We start from the raw sequence: 20,086 nt of genomic DNA on the forward strand, positions 1-20,086 counted from the left end.
GAGTTTCAGTTTAAGATGACCAGAATAGTATGCTCCTGCTGCATAGCTTTATTCAAGTCTCATTTAGGGATGGCTAAAGTAGTTGGTTCTTGTGTAGCTTTAGATGATACTCAGTTGGGGATGGCTAGAGTACTTAGTTCTTTTGTAGCTTTAGGTGATACTCTGTTGGGGATGGCTAGTGTAATTAGTTCTTATGTAGCTTTATGTGAGACTCCATTAGGGATGGCTAGTGTAATTATTTCTTATGTAGCTTTATGTGAGACTCCATTAGGGATGGCTAGTGTAATTAGTTCTTATGTAGCTCTAGGTGAGACTCAGTTGGGGATGGCTAGTGTAATTAGTTCTTATGTAGCTCTAGGTGAGACTCAGTTGGGGATGGCTAGAGTAGTTAGTCCTTGTGTAACTTTAGGTGAGACTCAGGGATGGCTAGTGTAGTTAGTTCTTGTGTAGCTTTAGGTGATACTCTGTTGGAGATATCTAGTGTAATTGGTCCTTGTGTAGCTTTAGGTGAGACTCAGGGATGGCTAGTGTAATTTGTGTGTAGATTTAGGTGAGACTGTTAGGGATGGTTATTGTAGTTAGTTCTTGTGTAGCTTTAGGTAATACTCAATTAGGGATAGCTAGTGCAATTAGTTCTTATGCGGCTTTAGGTAATACTCTCTGGGGATGGTTAGTGTAATTAGTTCTTGTGTAGCTCTAGGTGAGACTTAGTTGGGGATGGCTAGAATAGTTAGTTTCTGTGTAGCTTTATGTGAGTCTCAGTTAAGTACGGCAAGTGTAGATGGCTCTTGTGTATCTTGATAGACAACACGAACTTCGTACTTTCATACGGAATATGACAAGAGTTAATCTGTTGTATATACACATAATACGATTTCGATCCGCTTTGCACGTGGCAGGAAAGTAACCCTACCACTGCTAAACGGTTCTCTCTTAATGATGGTTTCTTCGAAAGACTCGGTTTGAATCCACGTTTTATTTTACGTCCTTCAAAGAAGTAAGCTGGAATTTTTTATAAATGTTTAGGAAAGAACATCCTTTATATTCCAGATAAATATTAAAGAATGTGTTTTTATTTAAACCTACCTTTCGCTTTTGGGTCTTCTTCAGGTTTAATATACATAATAGAACGGACAAAATTTAAAAAAAACAAGTCGGAATATAAAGTTTTAAAATCTCGTGCAATTTGTAATAACTTACTGAACCAGGTATCCAATGTAAAGATATAACTCTTACTGAACCTGGTGTACAATTTGAAGACATGACTCTTACTAAACCTGATGTCCAACGTGAAGACACTATTCAAAGAAAACTTTAATTACGTGCAGATAAATCGCAAATTGATACAGTTGTGTTTAACTTGTAACTGAGTGGGCTAACGATATTAAACCCAAAGCCTTGAGTGTGTGTGAATAGCGGAACTGTGGTGAACCTTGGAATTTTGTTAGATATGTTCTTCATGTTTATCGTACTTAATACCTGTACTGTTTCCAAGATAAGTGAAGCTTATATCACCTTATCTCTCTGTTTGAACTAAATAAATACCGGGCTAGAAACATTTCATTATATGAATTGTAACATGTGCAAGATAAACACGTGGTTTTATAACACTGACGAGAACTAGAACATATTACTATAGAGAATAAATAAGTGAATTTGTTGCATGACGGATAGTGAACACATGGACTGAACACTATTGTACTTCACCTATTACTGGGTGTATCCCTGACCTTTATTAAAGGTGTTACATATCCCAATATACACCATAGTATATAAAACTGTAGTAATACCGTCCTTACGAGTTCTGGTATTGGTTGGAAGGCTTCGTCGGCCTTGGAATGACAAGCATTGTTACTCAATCTTTTCTTTCTCTCTTACGTTGTAGAATATATCAGAGTAAAGTAACACTATTTTGGTGAGTTCACCCTTCTTACCTTGTAGAAACAGGCGTGTGAATCTCAGCCTCTAAATTGTAAATAACAATGGAAGAAAACACTGGTGACGAAGGATATTTGGATTAGACGGTACTGTTACAAGTCACAACTGAACAGTGAGGTTATTTTGGTTAGACTGTGCTGTTACAAGTAACAACTGAACAGTGAGGTTGTTTTGATTAGACAGTACTGTTACAAGTTACAACTGAATAGTGAAGTTATTTGGATTAGACTGTGCTGTTACAACAACTGAATAGTGAAGTTATTTGGATTAGACTGTGCTGTTACAAGTAACAACTGAATAGTGAAGTTATTTGGATTACACGGTACTGTTACAAGTCACAACTGAACAGTGAGGTTATTTTGATTAGACTGTGCTGTTACAAGTAACAACTGAACAGTGAGGTTGTTTTGATTAGACAGTACTGTTACAAGTAACAACTGAATAGTGAAGTTATTTGGATTAGACTTGTACTGTTACAAGTAACAACTGAACAGTGAGATTACTTTGATTAGACTGTGCTGTTACAAATAACAACTGAACAGTGAGGTTATTTTGATTAGACTGTACTGCTACAAGTAACAACTGAACAGTGAGGTTGTTTTGATTAGACAGTACTGTTACAAGTAACAACTGAATAGTGAAGTTATTTGGATTAGACTTGTACTGTTACAAGTAACAACTGAACAGTGAGGTTATTTTGATTAGACTGTACTGTTACAAGTAACAACTGAACAGTGAGGTTGTTTTGATTGGACAGTACTGTTACCAGTAACAACTGAATAGTGAAGTTATTTGGATTAGACTGTACTGTTACAAGTAACAACTGAACAGTGAGGTTATTTGGATTAGACTGTACTCTTTAAATAACAATTGAACAGTGAGATTATTTGGATTAGACTGTACTGCTACAAGTAACAACGGAACAGTGAGGTTAATCTTTTTAGTGTGTAAACTAATTGCAGTATAAGTAGTTTTACTGAAGACATAAAAAGACTATAGACCTATTGTGTACGTGTAATCTTTAATCGATAACATAAAGTTATAAAGTGTGAAACAATAGTGTTTAACATGGAGACCTGGTGTCAGAGAATGTAAGCTCTGACATTCTGGTTTTCATAGCGTTGTTGTTATTGTAAGGGTGTTACCAGGAATTTAATGTTATATCTTATTCCTCGACTTTTAGGTGTTTCCTACCAAAAGGCCTGATGGTGTAATTGAAAGTAGACGTTGCCATAACAACCGACTGTTTATGTAGCTGTTCCTAGTTTCCACACAGTTAAGATTTATACACACACTCGTGAATAACAAAAATTTCCACGAATTCTTCTACGTGAATGTACGGTTGTTAAAAATGTTGGCCTTTAAACTCGCTGTTCAAATTCAATTATTTTGGAGTAATTCCTGTGATCATGTTGACCTTTCATCGTGCAGTATAAGTAGTTCAGTAGAACTGTTTCTCGCACGATTATAAAACAATTAACACACTTTCTTTTCACTGAGAATAAATCGTTATTTTGTGGTATTATATCCTAACCCAGTAATCGTTGGTTTGTTGTGACCAACATGAGAGTTGGAACATCATCTTATGTATGTCTGTGCTTTACGTCCAAAATCCCATTTCAACTCTTTTTTTTTTTATGTTCACTATATATTTTTGTGGGTCATTAACTGGCGTATCCGTTTAGTGCACGATGAAGACATGGGGAAGGGTGTTATCAGATCCAAATGCCAACCCCCATAACACATATGAGGGGCTAGGGTGTACATACCACGTTTGTCATATACAAACGGACACACACCGTTACTTTTTAAAATAAAGGTAAATACCGATATACTAGTTTCCACCTGATCACCAGCTGTGTAAGTACTACTAGAGATGGTTCCACCTGACCACCAGCTATGTAAGTATCACTAGAACTGGTTACACATGACCACCGTCTATGTAAGTATCACTAGAGTTGGTTACACATGACCATCATATATGTAACTTTTACCAGAGTAGATGACACTTGGCCACCAGCTATGTAAGTACTACTAGAATACTTAGCAAGAGCTATGGCTTATTCCTCTCAGTCAACATTTATTAAGGTATCACTATGCAGAACTGACGTGTCAAAATCGAAACAAGACAACTTCAAAATAAACAGCTGAAAACAGTTTAACTCTGACTTACCTATGACTGTTTAAGCATCATCATCAGAAACAGGGTAGGTGGTTAAGGCACTCGACTCGTAATCTGAAGGCCACGGGTTCGAATCCCTTTTATACCAAGCATGCTCGCCCTTTCAGCCGTGGGGGCATTATAATGTTACCGTCGATCCCACTATTCGCTGGTAAAAGAGTAGCTCAAGAGTTGGCGATAGGTGATAATAATTAGCTGCCTTCCTTCTAGTCTTACACTGCTAAATTAGGGACGGCTAGCGCAGATTTACATGTCTCAACAGATATGTCTTGTACTTGTTAAATAGTTGATATCGATAAATAAAGAACTGATGTAACTCTTAAGTGATTAGTATCGGTAAATAACAACAATAGTAAAGCTAACTAACTACTAGTCGTTCTAAAGTGGTAGGTATGATATGTCACAGAACTAGCTACAAGTTCGTTATAACATAAGGTACTTCTAGAATGGTAGGTATGTTATGTTACAGAACTAGCTACAAGTCCATTATAACATAAAGTCGTTCTAGAGTGGTAGGTATGTTATGTTACAGAACTAGCTACAAGGTCGTTATAACACAAAGTCGTTCTAGAGTGGTAGGTATGTTATGTTACAGAACTAGCTACAAGGTCGTTATTACATAAAGTCTTTCTTGAGTAGGAGGTATGATATGTTACAGAACTAGCTACAATTTCGTTATTACATAAAGTCTTTCTTGAGTAGGAGGTATGGCATGTTACAGAACTAGCTACAATTTCGTTATTACATAAAGTCTTTCTTGAGTAGGAGGTATGATGTGTTACAGAACTAGCTACAATTTCGTTATTACATAAAGTCTTTCTTGAGTAGGAGGTATGATATGTAACAGAACTAGTTATAAGTTCGCTATTGCATAAAATCTTATAGTGGTAAATATAATAATCTGTCATTGGAATAGCTACAAGTCCACTATTCCGTAAAATCTTTCTGGAGTGGAAAACATGCTCTTGGTTCCGAATGAACGAGAGAAACCTTTTTTTCAGTCTATTTGGAATTTATCATTGATAAGTCAACCATTTTATCAGCACCCTTCGACTCACGCGTAGGCACGTGATAACCAGGTAGAGCGTGGATTTGAGAATTTCTTACCTAGTGTAAATCAGGTAACGTCACGAATCGCTGCGTGAGAAACTCTCAGAATGAAGATTTTATTTCTATTACTTGGATTATTTTTCCTTGCTTTACCGGATAATGCGAAAGTAAGTGTATATTAGTCATTTCTTATTGTAATTATTTGTTGTAGTAAAACGTTTTACGCCCCTTTTTGTTTAACGTTAATAGCCTGAACCGTTATAAAGGTTTATAACACGATAAATGAAATACCTTCATTCGAGTTCCGTTTCTCACTTTTTAACTCGAGATTTACACAGTTTCACGTGCTGATTTGTATCGAAAATACCGGAGCTTGTAGTTTTATTTTTTGAATAGTGTGTCGATGACACTTCAGAGGATACACATTACATTTTAAATGCAAATAATTTATCGCTAAGTCGAAATTAAAATTATTCGTATTTATTATTTTTACACACACACACTTCTATGTGTACATTTCCTAAGTGTTACATTCCTTATAAAATAACATCTTTTTTTATCTGAAAATTCGAGTGACTTTGTGAAATCTAAAAGAATAATTTGGTGCAGATAGAAAGTGAAAAGTAAATAACCATTTGGTTTAGATGTGTTAATGTGCAACGGAAACACACTCTGTATGAAGTAGTGTTGACTTATCTCTTTTACAAACTAAAGACATAAGTATCACCAATCACGTGAAATTAAATATATTTTAACATGACTAAATGTTTTTACAAGTAAAGAGGATCTTCGATATACTTAAACACAACTTTACAGTACTTTCTTAATACTAGAAGGCGTTAGCTATATCTCAACACGACATTAGTACTAGTTCGAGTCTCGCTGAGTGGGTATTTGGGTATTGATGTTAAATACCCAGGAGGGTCAGGTACATTAGACCTCTTCCTCCCTCCCGAACGTTGATAGCGTCTGTCGTTCAGCGATTTGTTTTATATCTTTGGGCCAGAGTAAAAGTATAACACCGTACTCAGGCCCATTTCAGGGCACAGTCCATGCATGGACGTACAATAAAAGTTTTTTTTTTTCCTTTAATTATTTCTTCTTATTTTATTTTAATATATTTTCTGTATTTTTTCTTCTTTTTGATTTTCATTTTGATTTTTTTATATTTTTCATATATATATATTTTTTTTGTATTTTTCTCCTTTTTCTTCTTATGTTGCTTTTCCCCATGGAGAAAATGCTCTACTACTAGTAGTAACAATAAAATTTAAAAAAAAATAAATAGAAAATAATAATAATGAGAAAATTTAGGATCATTAAAAGAAAAACAAGGATTAAGTGTCTAGTGCAAGGTGGCCAGCTTGTGCAACATTCCTTAAATACATGTTAAAAGGGGAGAGGTATTTAGGACTATTTACATCATGTACGTGATATCTGTCGAGATCACACATTAAGTCCTTCTTATGCCAATTCTAATTGAAATATTTTAGAGAATTATGCAAGAGTCTTTCAGATTTTGTGTCTATGTTTGCATACTTGTGCGTGAATGTGGTTGAGGTGCTACGTGGTACTTTATATGCCGAAGCTAGAAGTGAATTTTGTATACGTTGAAGTTTCTGTACATGTGTGGGTGCTATGTTAATCCAGGCAGGTGATGCATATTCTATTATGGGTATAATGTACGTTTTGTAGATTTTAAGTATGCTGTCTGGTGATGTTCCTTGGTTTTTACCTGAAAGACTTCTTGCACAGTTTGCTCTTTTCCAGATTCGTTTCAGTATATTTTTAATATGCGGTAACCACGTTAATTTTGAATCATAGGTTAGACCTAGAAATTTAGCAGAAGTAGCAGTCAGTAAAAGTGATTCATTCATGTAGAGCTTTGGTGGATGTTTTTTCAGCTTATTGAGTCTGCTGAATAATATCACTTGGGTTTTCGGAATATTGATTTTAATTCTGCATTTCTGGCAGTATTCTTCGATGTTATTTAAGACTGGTTGTAGGTTCGTTGCTGCTATTGACGGAGTGGGGGCACTTTTCCAGACTGCTACATCGTCAGCGTACTGTGATGCATAACCTAAATTTAGGTCCGACAGAGGCATATTACTCACGTACATGATAAATAATATAGGCTAACAACCCCTCCCTGCGGGACTCCTGCTTCGGGTGAAAAGGACCCTGAGTGGGCCCCATTCTCATTTACTTTGCACTTTCGGTTTTAGGAAAGTTGGACAGCCAGCGAATTACCCCAGTTACCTGGGGTAAAGCCATTTCATGTAACCTATGACGCAAACCATTATGTCACACTGTGTGAAAAGCTTTCTCAATATCGAGAAAGCAAGCTACAGTGCATTCGTTTTTGTTAAAGCTGTCAGTAATTGATTCTGTAAGTCGAATCAGGTGGTCTGAGGTTTGGCGGTATTTTCGAAATCCGTTTTGAATTTCTGGTAATTTTGAATTTTCTTCTAAGTATACTGAGAGACGATTACTAATTATCCTCTCTAATACTTTGCCAATACAACTGGTTAAGCTAACTGGGCGGTAGTTGTTTGGTTTATTTGCTGGCTTTCCTTCTTTCTGGAACATCAAAATTATTGCTTCCTTCCAAGAAACGGGGATATATCCTGCTGATAATGAGAGATTAAATAAAGCTGTTAGGAGTTCATATAATCTCTGAGTGCCGTGTTTTAGGAGGATAGCTTGAATACCATCTTCTCCAGGGGCTTTGTTTTTTGTGTTGTTAATAGCAGTTACGACTTCCGTTACAGTGATATCTTTACTCAGTTGATGAGTGCTCCAGTCTTTTGTTTTCTCTTGGTGTGTAATAGTGTTGACTGGAAATATAGGTGTGTAAATGGTTTTGTTGTGATCAATAAAGTTATTAACTGTATTATAGAAGTATCTTTTCATGTCTGGTTCATGATGTGTCTTGAACGTGTTTTCTAGGTGTTTTTTTAAATATCTCACCTTTTTCTATGTTAGTGTACGCTGTTTCTCCATTCAGTTCAAGTGGTGGATATACTGTGTTTGTTGTTCCTGTATTCGTAAATCTTTTTAAGTGTGTTCAGAATTGTTTTGGATCAGTTTTGTGATTTAGTTCTGATTTAGTACTAGAAGATATTTGTCATGTCTGTTTTGAATTTCGCGCAAAGCTACTCGAGGACTATCTGCGCTAGCCGTCCCTAATTTAGCAGTGTAGGACAAGAGGGAAGGCAGCTAGTCATCACCATCCACCGTTAACTCTTGAACTACTCTTTTACCAACGAATAGTGGTATTGACCGCAACATTATAACGCACCCACGACTGGGAGGGCGAGCAAGTTTGGTGCTACCGGGATTCGAACCCGCGATCTTCGAATTACGAGTCGAACGCCTTAACACGCGTGGCCATGACGTGCCTTGTCATATGTCAACTTAATATTTCTGTTTCTTATTAATACTAGAAAGCGCTGCTATAACTCAACACAAATTTTGAGTGATTTATTAACGCTAGAGGAAATTTATTATATTATTATTGCATATTATGCGGCCCGGCATGGCCTAGCGCGTAAGGCGTGCGACTCGTAATCCGAGGGTCGCGGGTTCGCGCCCGCGTCGCGCTAAACATGCTCGCCCTCCCAGCCGTGGGGGTGTATAATGTGACGGTCAATCCCACTATTCGTTGGTAAAGAGTAGCCCAAGAGTTGGCGGTGGGTGGTGATGACTAGCTGCCTTCCCTCTAGTCTTACACTGCTAAATTAGGGACGGCTAGCACAGATAGCCCTCGAGTAGCTTTGTGCGAAATTTCCAAACAAACAAACAAAAAAACAAACAAGCATATTATGAATAGATAATGTAGGTTTAGCTGTCCTAAAAAATATTCAAAGTTCATCGGAATAAATCCAGAAAAAAAAACAAAAAACAAGCAGTAATCATACGAGAGACTGGCGAACACATTAATACAAAAGAAAAAACACTAGCCACGACTTTCTCGAAATGTTGATTCTAAACAAAATATTAACTCTTCTAAAATTGGGTGCCCGACATACCTCAGTGGTTAGCGTTTAACAGACAAAGTATTAATAATAAACAACAGGGCGTCAAATGGTAGTCGCAAGTGCCCCAACAGATCTTTGAAACATGCCAATAACATGTAATAACAAGTGTTCTTAACTTGCCAATGGTAGCCACACGTCCATCAATAGGTCTTTGTAACATGTCAATAACAGTGTCACATTTAATAACAAATCTTCCTAACTTACCAATCGTAGTGACATGCGCACCAACAGGTCTTTGTAACATTACAGTAACAGTGTCACATGTATTAACAAGTATTCGTAACTTACTAATGGTAGCGACACGTGCACCAATAGGTCTTTCTAACTTGTCAATAACAGTGTCACATGTATTGACAAGTATTTGCAACTTACCAATGGTAGTGACACGTGCACTAATGGGTCTTTGTAACACGCCAATAACAGTGTCGCATATAATAACAAGTGTTCGTAACTTACCAATTGTAGTAACACGTGCACCAACGGGTCTTTGTAACATTCCAATAACAGTTTGATATGTAATAACAAGTCTTCCTAACTTAGCAATGGTAGTGACACGTGCACCAAAAAGTCTTTGTAACATTCCAGTAACAGTGTCACATGTAATAACAAGTATTTGTAACTTACCAATAACAGTGTTACACGTAAAATAATGTTTTTCTAACTTTCCACTAACAGGGTTACATGTAATCACAGGTTTTTTTAACTTGCCATTAAAAGATTACATGTAAAAATGTGTCTTTGTAACTTGTACTCAACACTCTGTTCATGTAATGATTACGGTTAGTCTCGATATATTTTTAAGCATATTTTATAGTATATTGTCATATTTAAGTTTTCATTTGTTACATTTGTAGTAATTGTTTAATAGTTCATATAACACTATGCTAAACATCAACCAAACTTTCAATTGCGTTTGTGTTTTCTGACGTTCATACGGCTTTTTGTAAGAACCAAACCTTTCATCATTAAATGTAATATTTTATGTTTCTGCACAACAGTATTGTTACTGTCTACTCAATGTTACTCTTATATTTACTTTTTCTTTGTTGGAAAATATCGAATATAAAAGTTTATCTTACCGTTATGAGACTGTGGGGTGAAGGAGGGTCACTAGCCATCCAAAAGATTTGAATCCTAAAAAGAAGATCTTACTCAAAAAAGTTAAATCATATTTATAAAGTAATATATTACAGTTTATGAACACAAGTTAAGGCTGTGAGATATATTTGGAGCACGGTTTGCAGTCTGGCATTAAAGTCACACCCCAAAACTCTGATTACGTAATCAGAAAGAATAAAGTGGAAATTACATTTACATCTTTCAGCGTATCATTAGTGCAACTAGAAGTATAAGATATAGCTCAAACCTACAGCTTTACGTTATAATACAATATTAGATCACACCTACAGCTTTATGTTATTCTACAATATTAGATCATACTTGCAATTTTATGTTATCATACAATATTATACCAAACCTACAGTTTTATGTTATAATACAGTAGTAGATCACACCTACAGCTTTATATTATCATACTGTATTAGATCACATCTTCAGCTTTACATTATCTTAAAATATTATATCACACCTACAACTTAATGTTATCATACCTACAGCTATATGTTATCTTACAATATTATATCATACTTACAGCTTTATGTTATCATACAATATTAGATCTTACCTATAGCTTTATATTTTCATACAATATTAGATCATACCCACAGTTTTATGTTACAATGCAGTATTAGATCGTGCCTCCAGCTTTATGCTATCATACAATATTATATCATACCTACAGCTTTATGTTATCATACAATATTAGATCACACTTACAACTTTATATTATCATACTGTATTAGATCATACCTTCAGCCTTATATTATCATACAATACTAGATCACACCTACAACTTAATGTTATCATATCTACAGCTTTATGCTATCATACAATATTAGATCATACCTACAGCTTTATGTTATCATACGATATTATATCATACCTACAGCTTAATGTTATGATACCTACTGCTTATGTTATCATACAGTGTTAAATCAAACCTACAGCTTTATGTTATCATACAATATTATATCATACCTACAGCTTTATGTTATCATACAATATTAGATCATACCTACAATTTTACGTTATCATACAATATTAGACCAATACTACAGTTTTATGTTATAATACAATAGTAGATCACACCTACTGCTTTATGTCATCATACAATATCAGATCATACCTACAGCTTTATGTTATCATACAGTATTAGATCACACCTATAACTTTATATTATCAAATTGTATTAGATCACACCTTCAGCTTTATATTATCATACAATACTAGATCACACCTACAACTTAATGTTATCATACCTACAGCTTTATGCTATAATACAATATTAGATCATATCTACAGCTTTATGTTATCATACCCACAGCTATATGTTATCATACAATATTAGATCATACTTACAGCTTTATATTATCATATAATATTAGATCTCACCTATAGCTTTATATTTTCATACAATATTAGATCATACCTACAGTTTTATGTTATAATACAATAGTAGATCACACCTATTGCTTTATGTCATCATTCAATATTAGATCACACCTACTGCTTTATGTCATCATACAATATTAGATCATACCTACAGCTTTATGTTATCATACAATATTAAACCAAACCTACAGTTTTATATTATAATACAATAGCAGATCACACCTACTGCTTTATGTCATCATACAATATTAGATCACACCTACAGTTTAATGTTGTCATACCTACAGCTTTATGTCATCATGCAATATGAGATCACACCTACAGGTTTATGTTATCATACAATATTAGATCACAATTACAGCTTAATGTTATGATACCTACTGCTTATGTTATCATACAGTGTTAAATCAAACCTACAGCTTTATGTTATCATACAGTATTCGATCACACCTGCAGCTTTATGTTGTCATACAGTATTAGATTGTACATACAGCTGTAGTACACAGTACTAGATGATACGATGAGTTCTGACTGTGTGATTAGTCTTCTGTATAGGTCACATAAACAAGTTTGAATATAGTATTATGTATGGTTCACATCAACAGTTCTGACTATGTATTCAGATAATATCTGGTGTAGCTCAGACCAACAATTCTGATTATTTGATAAGATAGTATGAGGTATGGTTTACACCAACAGTTCTGGTTATGTTTTCAGATAATATTAGGTGTAGCTTACACCTACAATTCTGACAATGTAATCAGATAGTATTATGTGTAGCCCACACCAATAGTTCTGATTATAGGGTCATATACTATTAGGTGTAGTGGATTTGATTATTTGTGGTTTAGTCCTGCTACAATAAATTTATAAAAAAAAACTGATCCACATTTTGAATCCTTAGGTGTGTTGCAAGAGTGGCAGTCAAACCCTACTATTCGTTTAGACAAAAGTAGTCAAAGAGTGGGTGGTAGGTGGTTTTGACTGACAACCTTAACCAGCACAGCATTGTTTGCTAATATTTCTATAAAATGATTAAAACATATTAAAGAAACAAAAGTAGTCTTTGAGATGAATAACGTTTTCACTACAGTAGATAAGGACTGTTAAACAAAATTAACTTACAATCTTTAAAGTACAATTTTATATTGATATAACAGATAATAGACAAAATCGTTTTGCTTAAAAGTCAGAACTTGTCATACATTCACTCTTAGGCTATAGATGGAAAGGACACCAACTGTGTGTGGTATGGAGAATGTTACGACAAGGAAAATAAGGTACCTTGTAAGGACAACAATCCTCCAAGGGAAGTGACTGACCAAGAGACCTTGAAGCTTCTGAAAACAACTTGTCCAGAGTTACTTCAAGGCACGTGAAGACTAAACGCATTACGTTTGGGTTTTAAAATCCATTTTTATGGTTTGATTCAAGATGTTTTGTACTTTTGTTGTTGTTTCAGAATTATATCGCTAATACTTGTCTCACTTAAGTATTACACCATCTTCATCACTTTACATAAAGAACATGTATCTGTTTCATCAGTTTGTTTAGATAATATCTTATTTTGTCACTAAAAACTGAACGTCCTTTTATTCAATTTGTAAAACATATAATTTGTTTTATTTTTCATATTAGTCAATCAACGTTACACATGTTTCAGAATATAATATATATCTGTAATAGTTAATTAATTCAAGTTGTTTTTCAGATTATGTGTATGAATATAATATTTATATCATGGTAGGTATGTTTTCAGAATACATGTCTAATTACTTATAGTATCTAATTAATGGCAATTCTGAGTAAGAGATAAGATATATCATTTTTTATAATTGATGTATTTTACATTATAAGTTGTGTCCTTATTTATGTTATATAACTGATGTTAGGTGTATTTAACATATAAAATGCTCATTTTTATATGTTCTTTAATTAATGTTATGCATAATTCAGGAGATCAAACTACTGTCTGCTGCAATAAAGATCAGCTAAAAACTCTAGAGACGAACCTAGAGATTCCCAAAGTTCTTGGTTTAGGTCGATGTCCACCATGTATGTGGAACTTCAGAAGTATGTTTTGTAATATGACTTGTTCACCACATCATAGCTTATTTCTGAAAGTCACTGAATTTACTGAGAATTTGGTGAAACAGCTCAACTTTTATATAAAGAGAGAGTAAGTTTTGGAAATAATACTTGTTTTTTAACGTTTTACTAAGTGTGTCGCCACTTGTCACACATTTAAAATAATTTTTTGATGAAAAATTCAGATTTTATTGCAAAAGTTAATGAATTTAGATTTAATTTGATTAGCCAAAATTATCAAAGGACTTGATTTCAAGTTCTAAAGATATTATGTTCACTCCAATTATAATATAACACAAACATTAGTTTATTTATTTATTACACAAGTGGTATGTGGATGGATAAAACACTATTTATGCGTCTATTACACGGTAGCTAAGTACTGATTATGTTATAATTATAATAATAATCATTTTTGTAACACAGATTTCTCTGATGATGGAATAAGTTATTCTGAAACATTACTCGATCGCTGTGTAATATTTACATAAACATTGTTTTATCTATCCATTTACCACTTGTCCTAATAATTATCACTCATTTATCAATCTTACATGCATAAACACTAAATGTATGTAGCAAGTCCAAATCATTTTAAAATATGTAGTATTCTAAAGAAGTTGAAGTAACTGTGGTGTGAGGACTACAGAAATTTGGATGTGTTGTAAAGGTATGCAGATGGCTTGTTCAGTTCTTGCAAGGATGTTCAAGGCATAAGTCCTGGTCAGACAGCTTTAGAGACCATATGTATGGCAGAGAAGTGTACTTCTGAGGGGCTGTTGGTTGCTCTTGGTAAATCTTTAGAAAACGGTGGATTCTCTCCAATGCAGATTAACTTTAAGGTGACAGATGATTTTCACATTAAGGAACATGGACAGAACTTCATTCCATTTGGTGATAATGCTAAACAGTGAGTAGTTTATATCTTTTAATGTGTAAATATTTGCACATATTTAGACAGTAATATTTGAATCGAGAATATATGGCAATGTTCTTGTTAGTCTAAAAGCCTTAATTTTCATTCTATCATCCTGGTCTAAATTATTATTCAGCAAGAAAGCATAAACTTCTGTGGAATTCAAATGTCTTTATTTCATACAGGGTCATAAATACATCATATATGAGTACAGTCACTAAGTACAGTTAAACAACTTAGTAAATGGTTAAAATCTGTGTATTCTAAGAAACGTCTTGATACATACTGACATGATTTTACTGTTACTGCATTCTTTACTTCAAGATACTTAGAAAATAATTTTACCAGTTTGGGCTTAACTTTAATGTGACTACATTCTTTGTTTCAAGGTGTTCAGAAGCAATTTTTTCAAGTGGTTTTGCTTGTTCGTGTCGTGACTGCCCTGACTCATGCCCTGCTGAAACACCTTTTGATGTGTTAGAGTCATCAGGACCACTGATGCTATACATAGATGGGGCTTATTTTGTGATGGCCATCATCTGTATTATTGTTGTTCAGGTTATAATTACTGTGTATGCTTACTACAGTGGTCTACATACATCAGGTACTGTATGCATTGTAGCACAATATCAGAATCATAATTAGATAAACTGTGTTTGACTAATGTTTTATCCTGTGCTTTAGAAATAACTTAATTAATTTTTATATTAAAGCCCATCTCTCTCTTTCTATATATATAAATACACACACACACACATATATAATAGCCACATGTCTGTCTGTCTGTCTGTCATGCTTGGTACTTCCTCATTGGTTAAGTACAGAAAAATTATTACAAATCAAAGTGGTTTATCAGAGAGTACATTACTGGAAAATTATTCTTTTTTTTAATTCTTAAAGTGTTATATTGATATCAACATTAACTTATCAGTTTTTGTATGTGCTAAATGGTCAATCTGGGAAGAAAAACACTTGATAAAAAAAACGTTTCTTTTTGTGAGGAAATCTTATGAAAAAATTGGACTTCCTCTGTTAACTGATTGAAATAAATATTTCAAAGATAGAAGCACGAACAGAGAAAATGCATAAAGAGAGGAACATGTTTTGGTATATATTTGTCATTGTTTGGTTTTTATATTTATTTATTTTTCACACATGCATTATATACATACATGATTTTATTCTACCGTCAAAAAATAAATTGACTTGAATTGAATATCTCCCCTTTCTTATAAAAATAACAATTCTTACTTTGGAAGGAATATTTTCTTGGCCTCAATAAAATGACAAGGAACAGTGGCATTTAGTTGATAAAATCCTCACAGCTACTAAGCAGATATCAACATTCTGTTGTACTAGATGCACTCATTACGTTGAAACCTGAACATTTTTGCAAACAATGTATTACTCTCAGTATCCTTTGCTTAAGAAAAACAGTGAAATTTTTGTCATTGAAATAACTTCTGAAATGACAAAAGAAGGTTTTAAATGACCCTCTAGACAATCAAATTGCATATACAGTCTATTCCAAGGGATCAGATTGACTACTCATATTATATTCGTCATTTTTAAAGAAAATTGTTGTTGAATTGTTTCAATGGATATGTATATATATAAATCCCAGATGTTCACTGTACTGTCAGGCCTGACATGTCCTGGTGATTAGGACAACATACAGTCTGAGGGTCATGGGTTCAAATTCCTATCACACTAAATATGTTCACTCATTCAACCATGGAGTGGTATAGTGTAATAGTCAATCCCACTATTCATAAATAAAAGAGCTGGCAATGGGTGGTGTTAAGGTAGCTGCCTTTCTCCTAGTCTATCACTGATAAATTAAGGAAAGCTAGCACAGACACCTCTTGTAGCTTTGCAGTAAGTTCAAACTATGTTACTGCCTTATACACAAAATATTTTACCATGTCAAACCAAAATTGTTGTTTGGTCAAAACTAAAAATTGTCCTAAGATCTCTAAAATAAATTTATTTAACACTTAGTTTTTGCTTGTTTGTTTCATTTCCCCTGTTTTGAGAATAAATGTAAACTTTTATCAAAGATATGAAGATTTGTCGACATTTTACTTTCAAAAGTTTTTTACCATGATTATTAAATTATTGTTGAATAAGTAGCTAGCAATGAAGGGTAATAAATATTAAATGTAATTGTTTAATAAGTAGCTAACAATACGATGTAATAGATATTAAATGTGATTGTTGAATAAGTAGCTAGCAATAAAATGTAATAAATATTAAATGTGATTGTTGATAAGTAGCTAGCAACAGGATGTAATAAATATTAAATGTGATTGTTATATAAGTAGCTAGCAATGAGATGTAATAAATATTAAATGAGATTGTTGTATAAATAGTTAACAATAAGATGTAATAAATATTAAATGAAATTGTTGTATAAATAGTTAACAATAAGATGTAATAAATATTAAATGAGATTGTTGTATAAATAGTTAACAATAAGATGTAATAAATATTAAATGAGATTGTTGTATAAATAGTTAACAATAAGATGTAATAAATATTAAATGAGATTGTTGTATAAATAGTTAACAATAAGATGTAATAAATATTAAATGAGATTGTTGTATAAATAGTTAACAATAAGTTGTAATAAATATTAAATATCCAGATAAGAGTTCAAATATCATAACATTTTTCAGTTATTTTGATTTGTGTTTAGCCTTATCACAAGGGCATTTTTATTTTTATACTTTATTGTTGTTTTAGGTAAATCACATGAGCTCATACTGTACTTGTCCTTCATGTAGTACATTTTTATATAATGGGTGAAATTTATCAGTTGATACAGTACATGCACTAGTTACTCAATTGTTTTCAGTAATCAAGGAAACAGAAAAAATCTTAAATTAGCTGATGATAGCATTTCATCAATAAGTGCTTAAACCCTCAGGAACAAACATGTCTTGTGTTGTAAAGAGTTTATAAAAATGTCAAGGTTAAATGTATCAAAGCATATCTAATGCTTGATGTTTTCTGAAACAGCTTTTTTAAGTCTATGTTTGAGAATGTTGGTTGAAGCTGCATGCAAAACTGTTTGTTCAACCATTTTAAACATTTTTATATATATGTGTATATATATTCTCAAACAAAAACATTTACAAAAATATGAATTATTATTTCACATTAAAATAAAACACCTTATACATCATAAGTAAAAATGCAATATTCCATTGAAATATAATTACTCATGATAAACACATGAGGATTTGAATGTAGTATTTTATTTAACACGTATGCTCTACATTTGGTGTTAAAGTTTGTGTTTATTGTGTATAGTGTCCAATCATATGACATTTTAAACATTTGATAACTGTTGAAAATAACCCAAATCTTACTTTAGAATAATTGTTTAATTTTTAACATAAATACCCATCCACATATTTTATAAAAAAAAAGAAGATCCATAAGGGATGCATTACTAAAATGCTAGCTTTGAAGAATCTCTATTGGTTTAATATACTTTTATGGAATGAATGAAAGTTGTACTTACAACTTAGGCCAATGTTTTAAGACTATTAATAATACTACATTCTAAGTTATATCAAACTGATCTATTACTTTACAATAATCTAACATGGTATATTTTTTATTAAATCATTTTATCTTTTTTGTAGAATGCAAGAATACTTCTCACGACACCAGTCCAAAGCCTAATAAGAAACGATGTCTTTGGTTACCAAACATTTTATACAACTGGTGTTTTTCATCTTTATTTTTACATAAATTAGGGTTAAAAATTGAGAAAACCTTATGCTTTTACTTTTCTCAATGGGGTACCTTTGTAGCTTGTCATCCTATTCCTGTCATGGTGTTATCAATAGTACTTAGTCTTATTTTGGGGTTAGGTCTTGTACTTAAGTTTACAGTAACCACTGACCCAGTTGACCTGTGGGTATCTGGAACTAGCCAAGCCCGCCAAGACATGGAATACTTCAATAAACATTTTGGGTAAGGAATAACTCTAGTAATATCTTCATGTCCATATTTATATGCTTTCTTGTTTCCAAAGGATGAATAACCAATAATTATTCCTCTAAAGTATTATTTAACAAACAGAGTGAATTTTAATTATTTTAGTAATTTTAATATCATTGATGTTGAGGTTTAAGAAACAAAATATTATTTTATTATTGTTGTTATATGAATATGTTTTAGTTAGAACTTGGATATACTTTTGATAAATACAATAGGTATTAATAATTTACAGTTCTTCAAATAAATTTACAGAAACTTCAAGGAATCTGGGTTTTTTGTTATAGTTTGATACAGCCTTGGTTTTCTATTACACTATAATCCAACTTGGGTTCTATGTAACACCATAATTCAGTCTGGGTTCTCTGTCACACTGTAATACAGTGTGGGTTCTCTGTAACACTATAATTGGTTTGGTGCTCTTCTCTTCCATAACAACTGTCTCCACAGAACCTCTTTTTGGTACATCAATCTTCCCTCCTATGTCAACTGTCTCCACAGAATGTCCTCTTGGTACATCAGTTGCCCCTCCCACATCAATTATTTCCACATAATACCCTCTTGGTACATCAGTTTCTTCTACCACATCAACTATCTCCACAGAATGTCCTCATGGTACATCAGTATACCCTACCATGAAGCTACTATCTCCACAGAATGTTCTTTCGGTATGTCAATATACTCTACCACATCTACTATCTCCACAGAATGTTCTTTCGGTATGTCAATATATTCTACCACATCTACTATCTCCACAAAATGTCCTCTTGGTACATCAACATCCCCTACCATATAAACTATCTTCATACATTGTTGAATTCACTAATATGTTTTAGGATGATGATGAAATTTTAAACTAGCCAGAACTCTTCATTGTTATAAATTTATAAGTTAATTCTCTTCAGTAGATGTTTTTTTTTTTCTCCATGAATTTATAGCTGAGAATGCTTAGGGTTTTGTCTTTTTTTTTTCTTTCCTGTGTTTGACTGGCATTATTTCTGACACTATTTTTTTAAGATATTGCTGGTTTATCCAGAATGCTACTGGGAGTGATTTTTCCACTGCTTACTACTACTGAATAATAACAGCATGATTGCCCAGAAATATATAGAGTTGATTTGGGTTTAAACTGATGTTAGTGGTAAAGTAGTTGCAGAATTATCTAACTGAAACAAGTAAAAGAAAAATGAACAGTTTGGTTGTTGGTACCTTTCTGGTTTGATATTTGATCAATAGTTTTTTATCTTGTCTCTGGGCAGAGAATCAACTGAAAGTTAGTAGCAAACATCATTTAAAGTAATAAAAAAAACTGTCATTTTTAGTGAGTATATTTGTTTTATGCCTATTGAG

At 33.1% G+C, this 20,086-nt stretch overlaps 1 protein-coding gene across 2 annotated transcripts in view; it reads left to right on the plus strand.

The window, feature by feature from the left end:
• The first annotated feature begins 5,182 nt into the window (after window positions 1-5,182).
• Window positions 5,183-20,086, plus strand: part of LOC143233491 (NPC intracellular cholesterol transporter 1-like) — a 47,684-nt gene continuing 32,780 nt past the window's right edge. Inside the window, exons 1-6 of one of the 2 annotated variants that reach the window (XM_076469774.1) lie at window positions 5,183-5,337; window positions 12,939-13,092; window positions 13,678-13,900; window positions 14,480-14,719; window positions 15,115-15,329; window positions 18,379-18,712. In XM_076469774.1, the coding sequence (XP_076325889.1) occupies window positions 5,278-5,337; window positions 12,939-13,092; window positions 13,678-13,900; window positions 14,480-14,719; window positions 15,115-15,329; window positions 18,379-18,712 (1,226 nt within the window). In that variant the 5' untranslated portion in view covers window positions 5,183-5,277. The remainder of the gene's footprint in view (window positions 5,338-12,938; window positions 13,093-13,677; window positions 13,901-14,479; window positions 14,720-15,114; window positions 15,330-18,378; window positions 18,713-20,086) is intronic. The other variant, XM_076469773.1, reaches the window with a different exon arrangement.

The sequence above is a fragment of the Tachypleus tridentatus genome, chromosome 12 (genome assembly GCF_004210375.1).
Source record: "Tachypleus tridentatus isolate NWPU-2018 chromosome 12, ASM421037v1, whole genome shotgun sequence".
Taxonomy (NCBI): domain Eukaryota; kingdom Metazoa; phylum Arthropoda; class Merostomata; order Xiphosura; family Limulidae; genus Tachypleus; species Tachypleus tridentatus.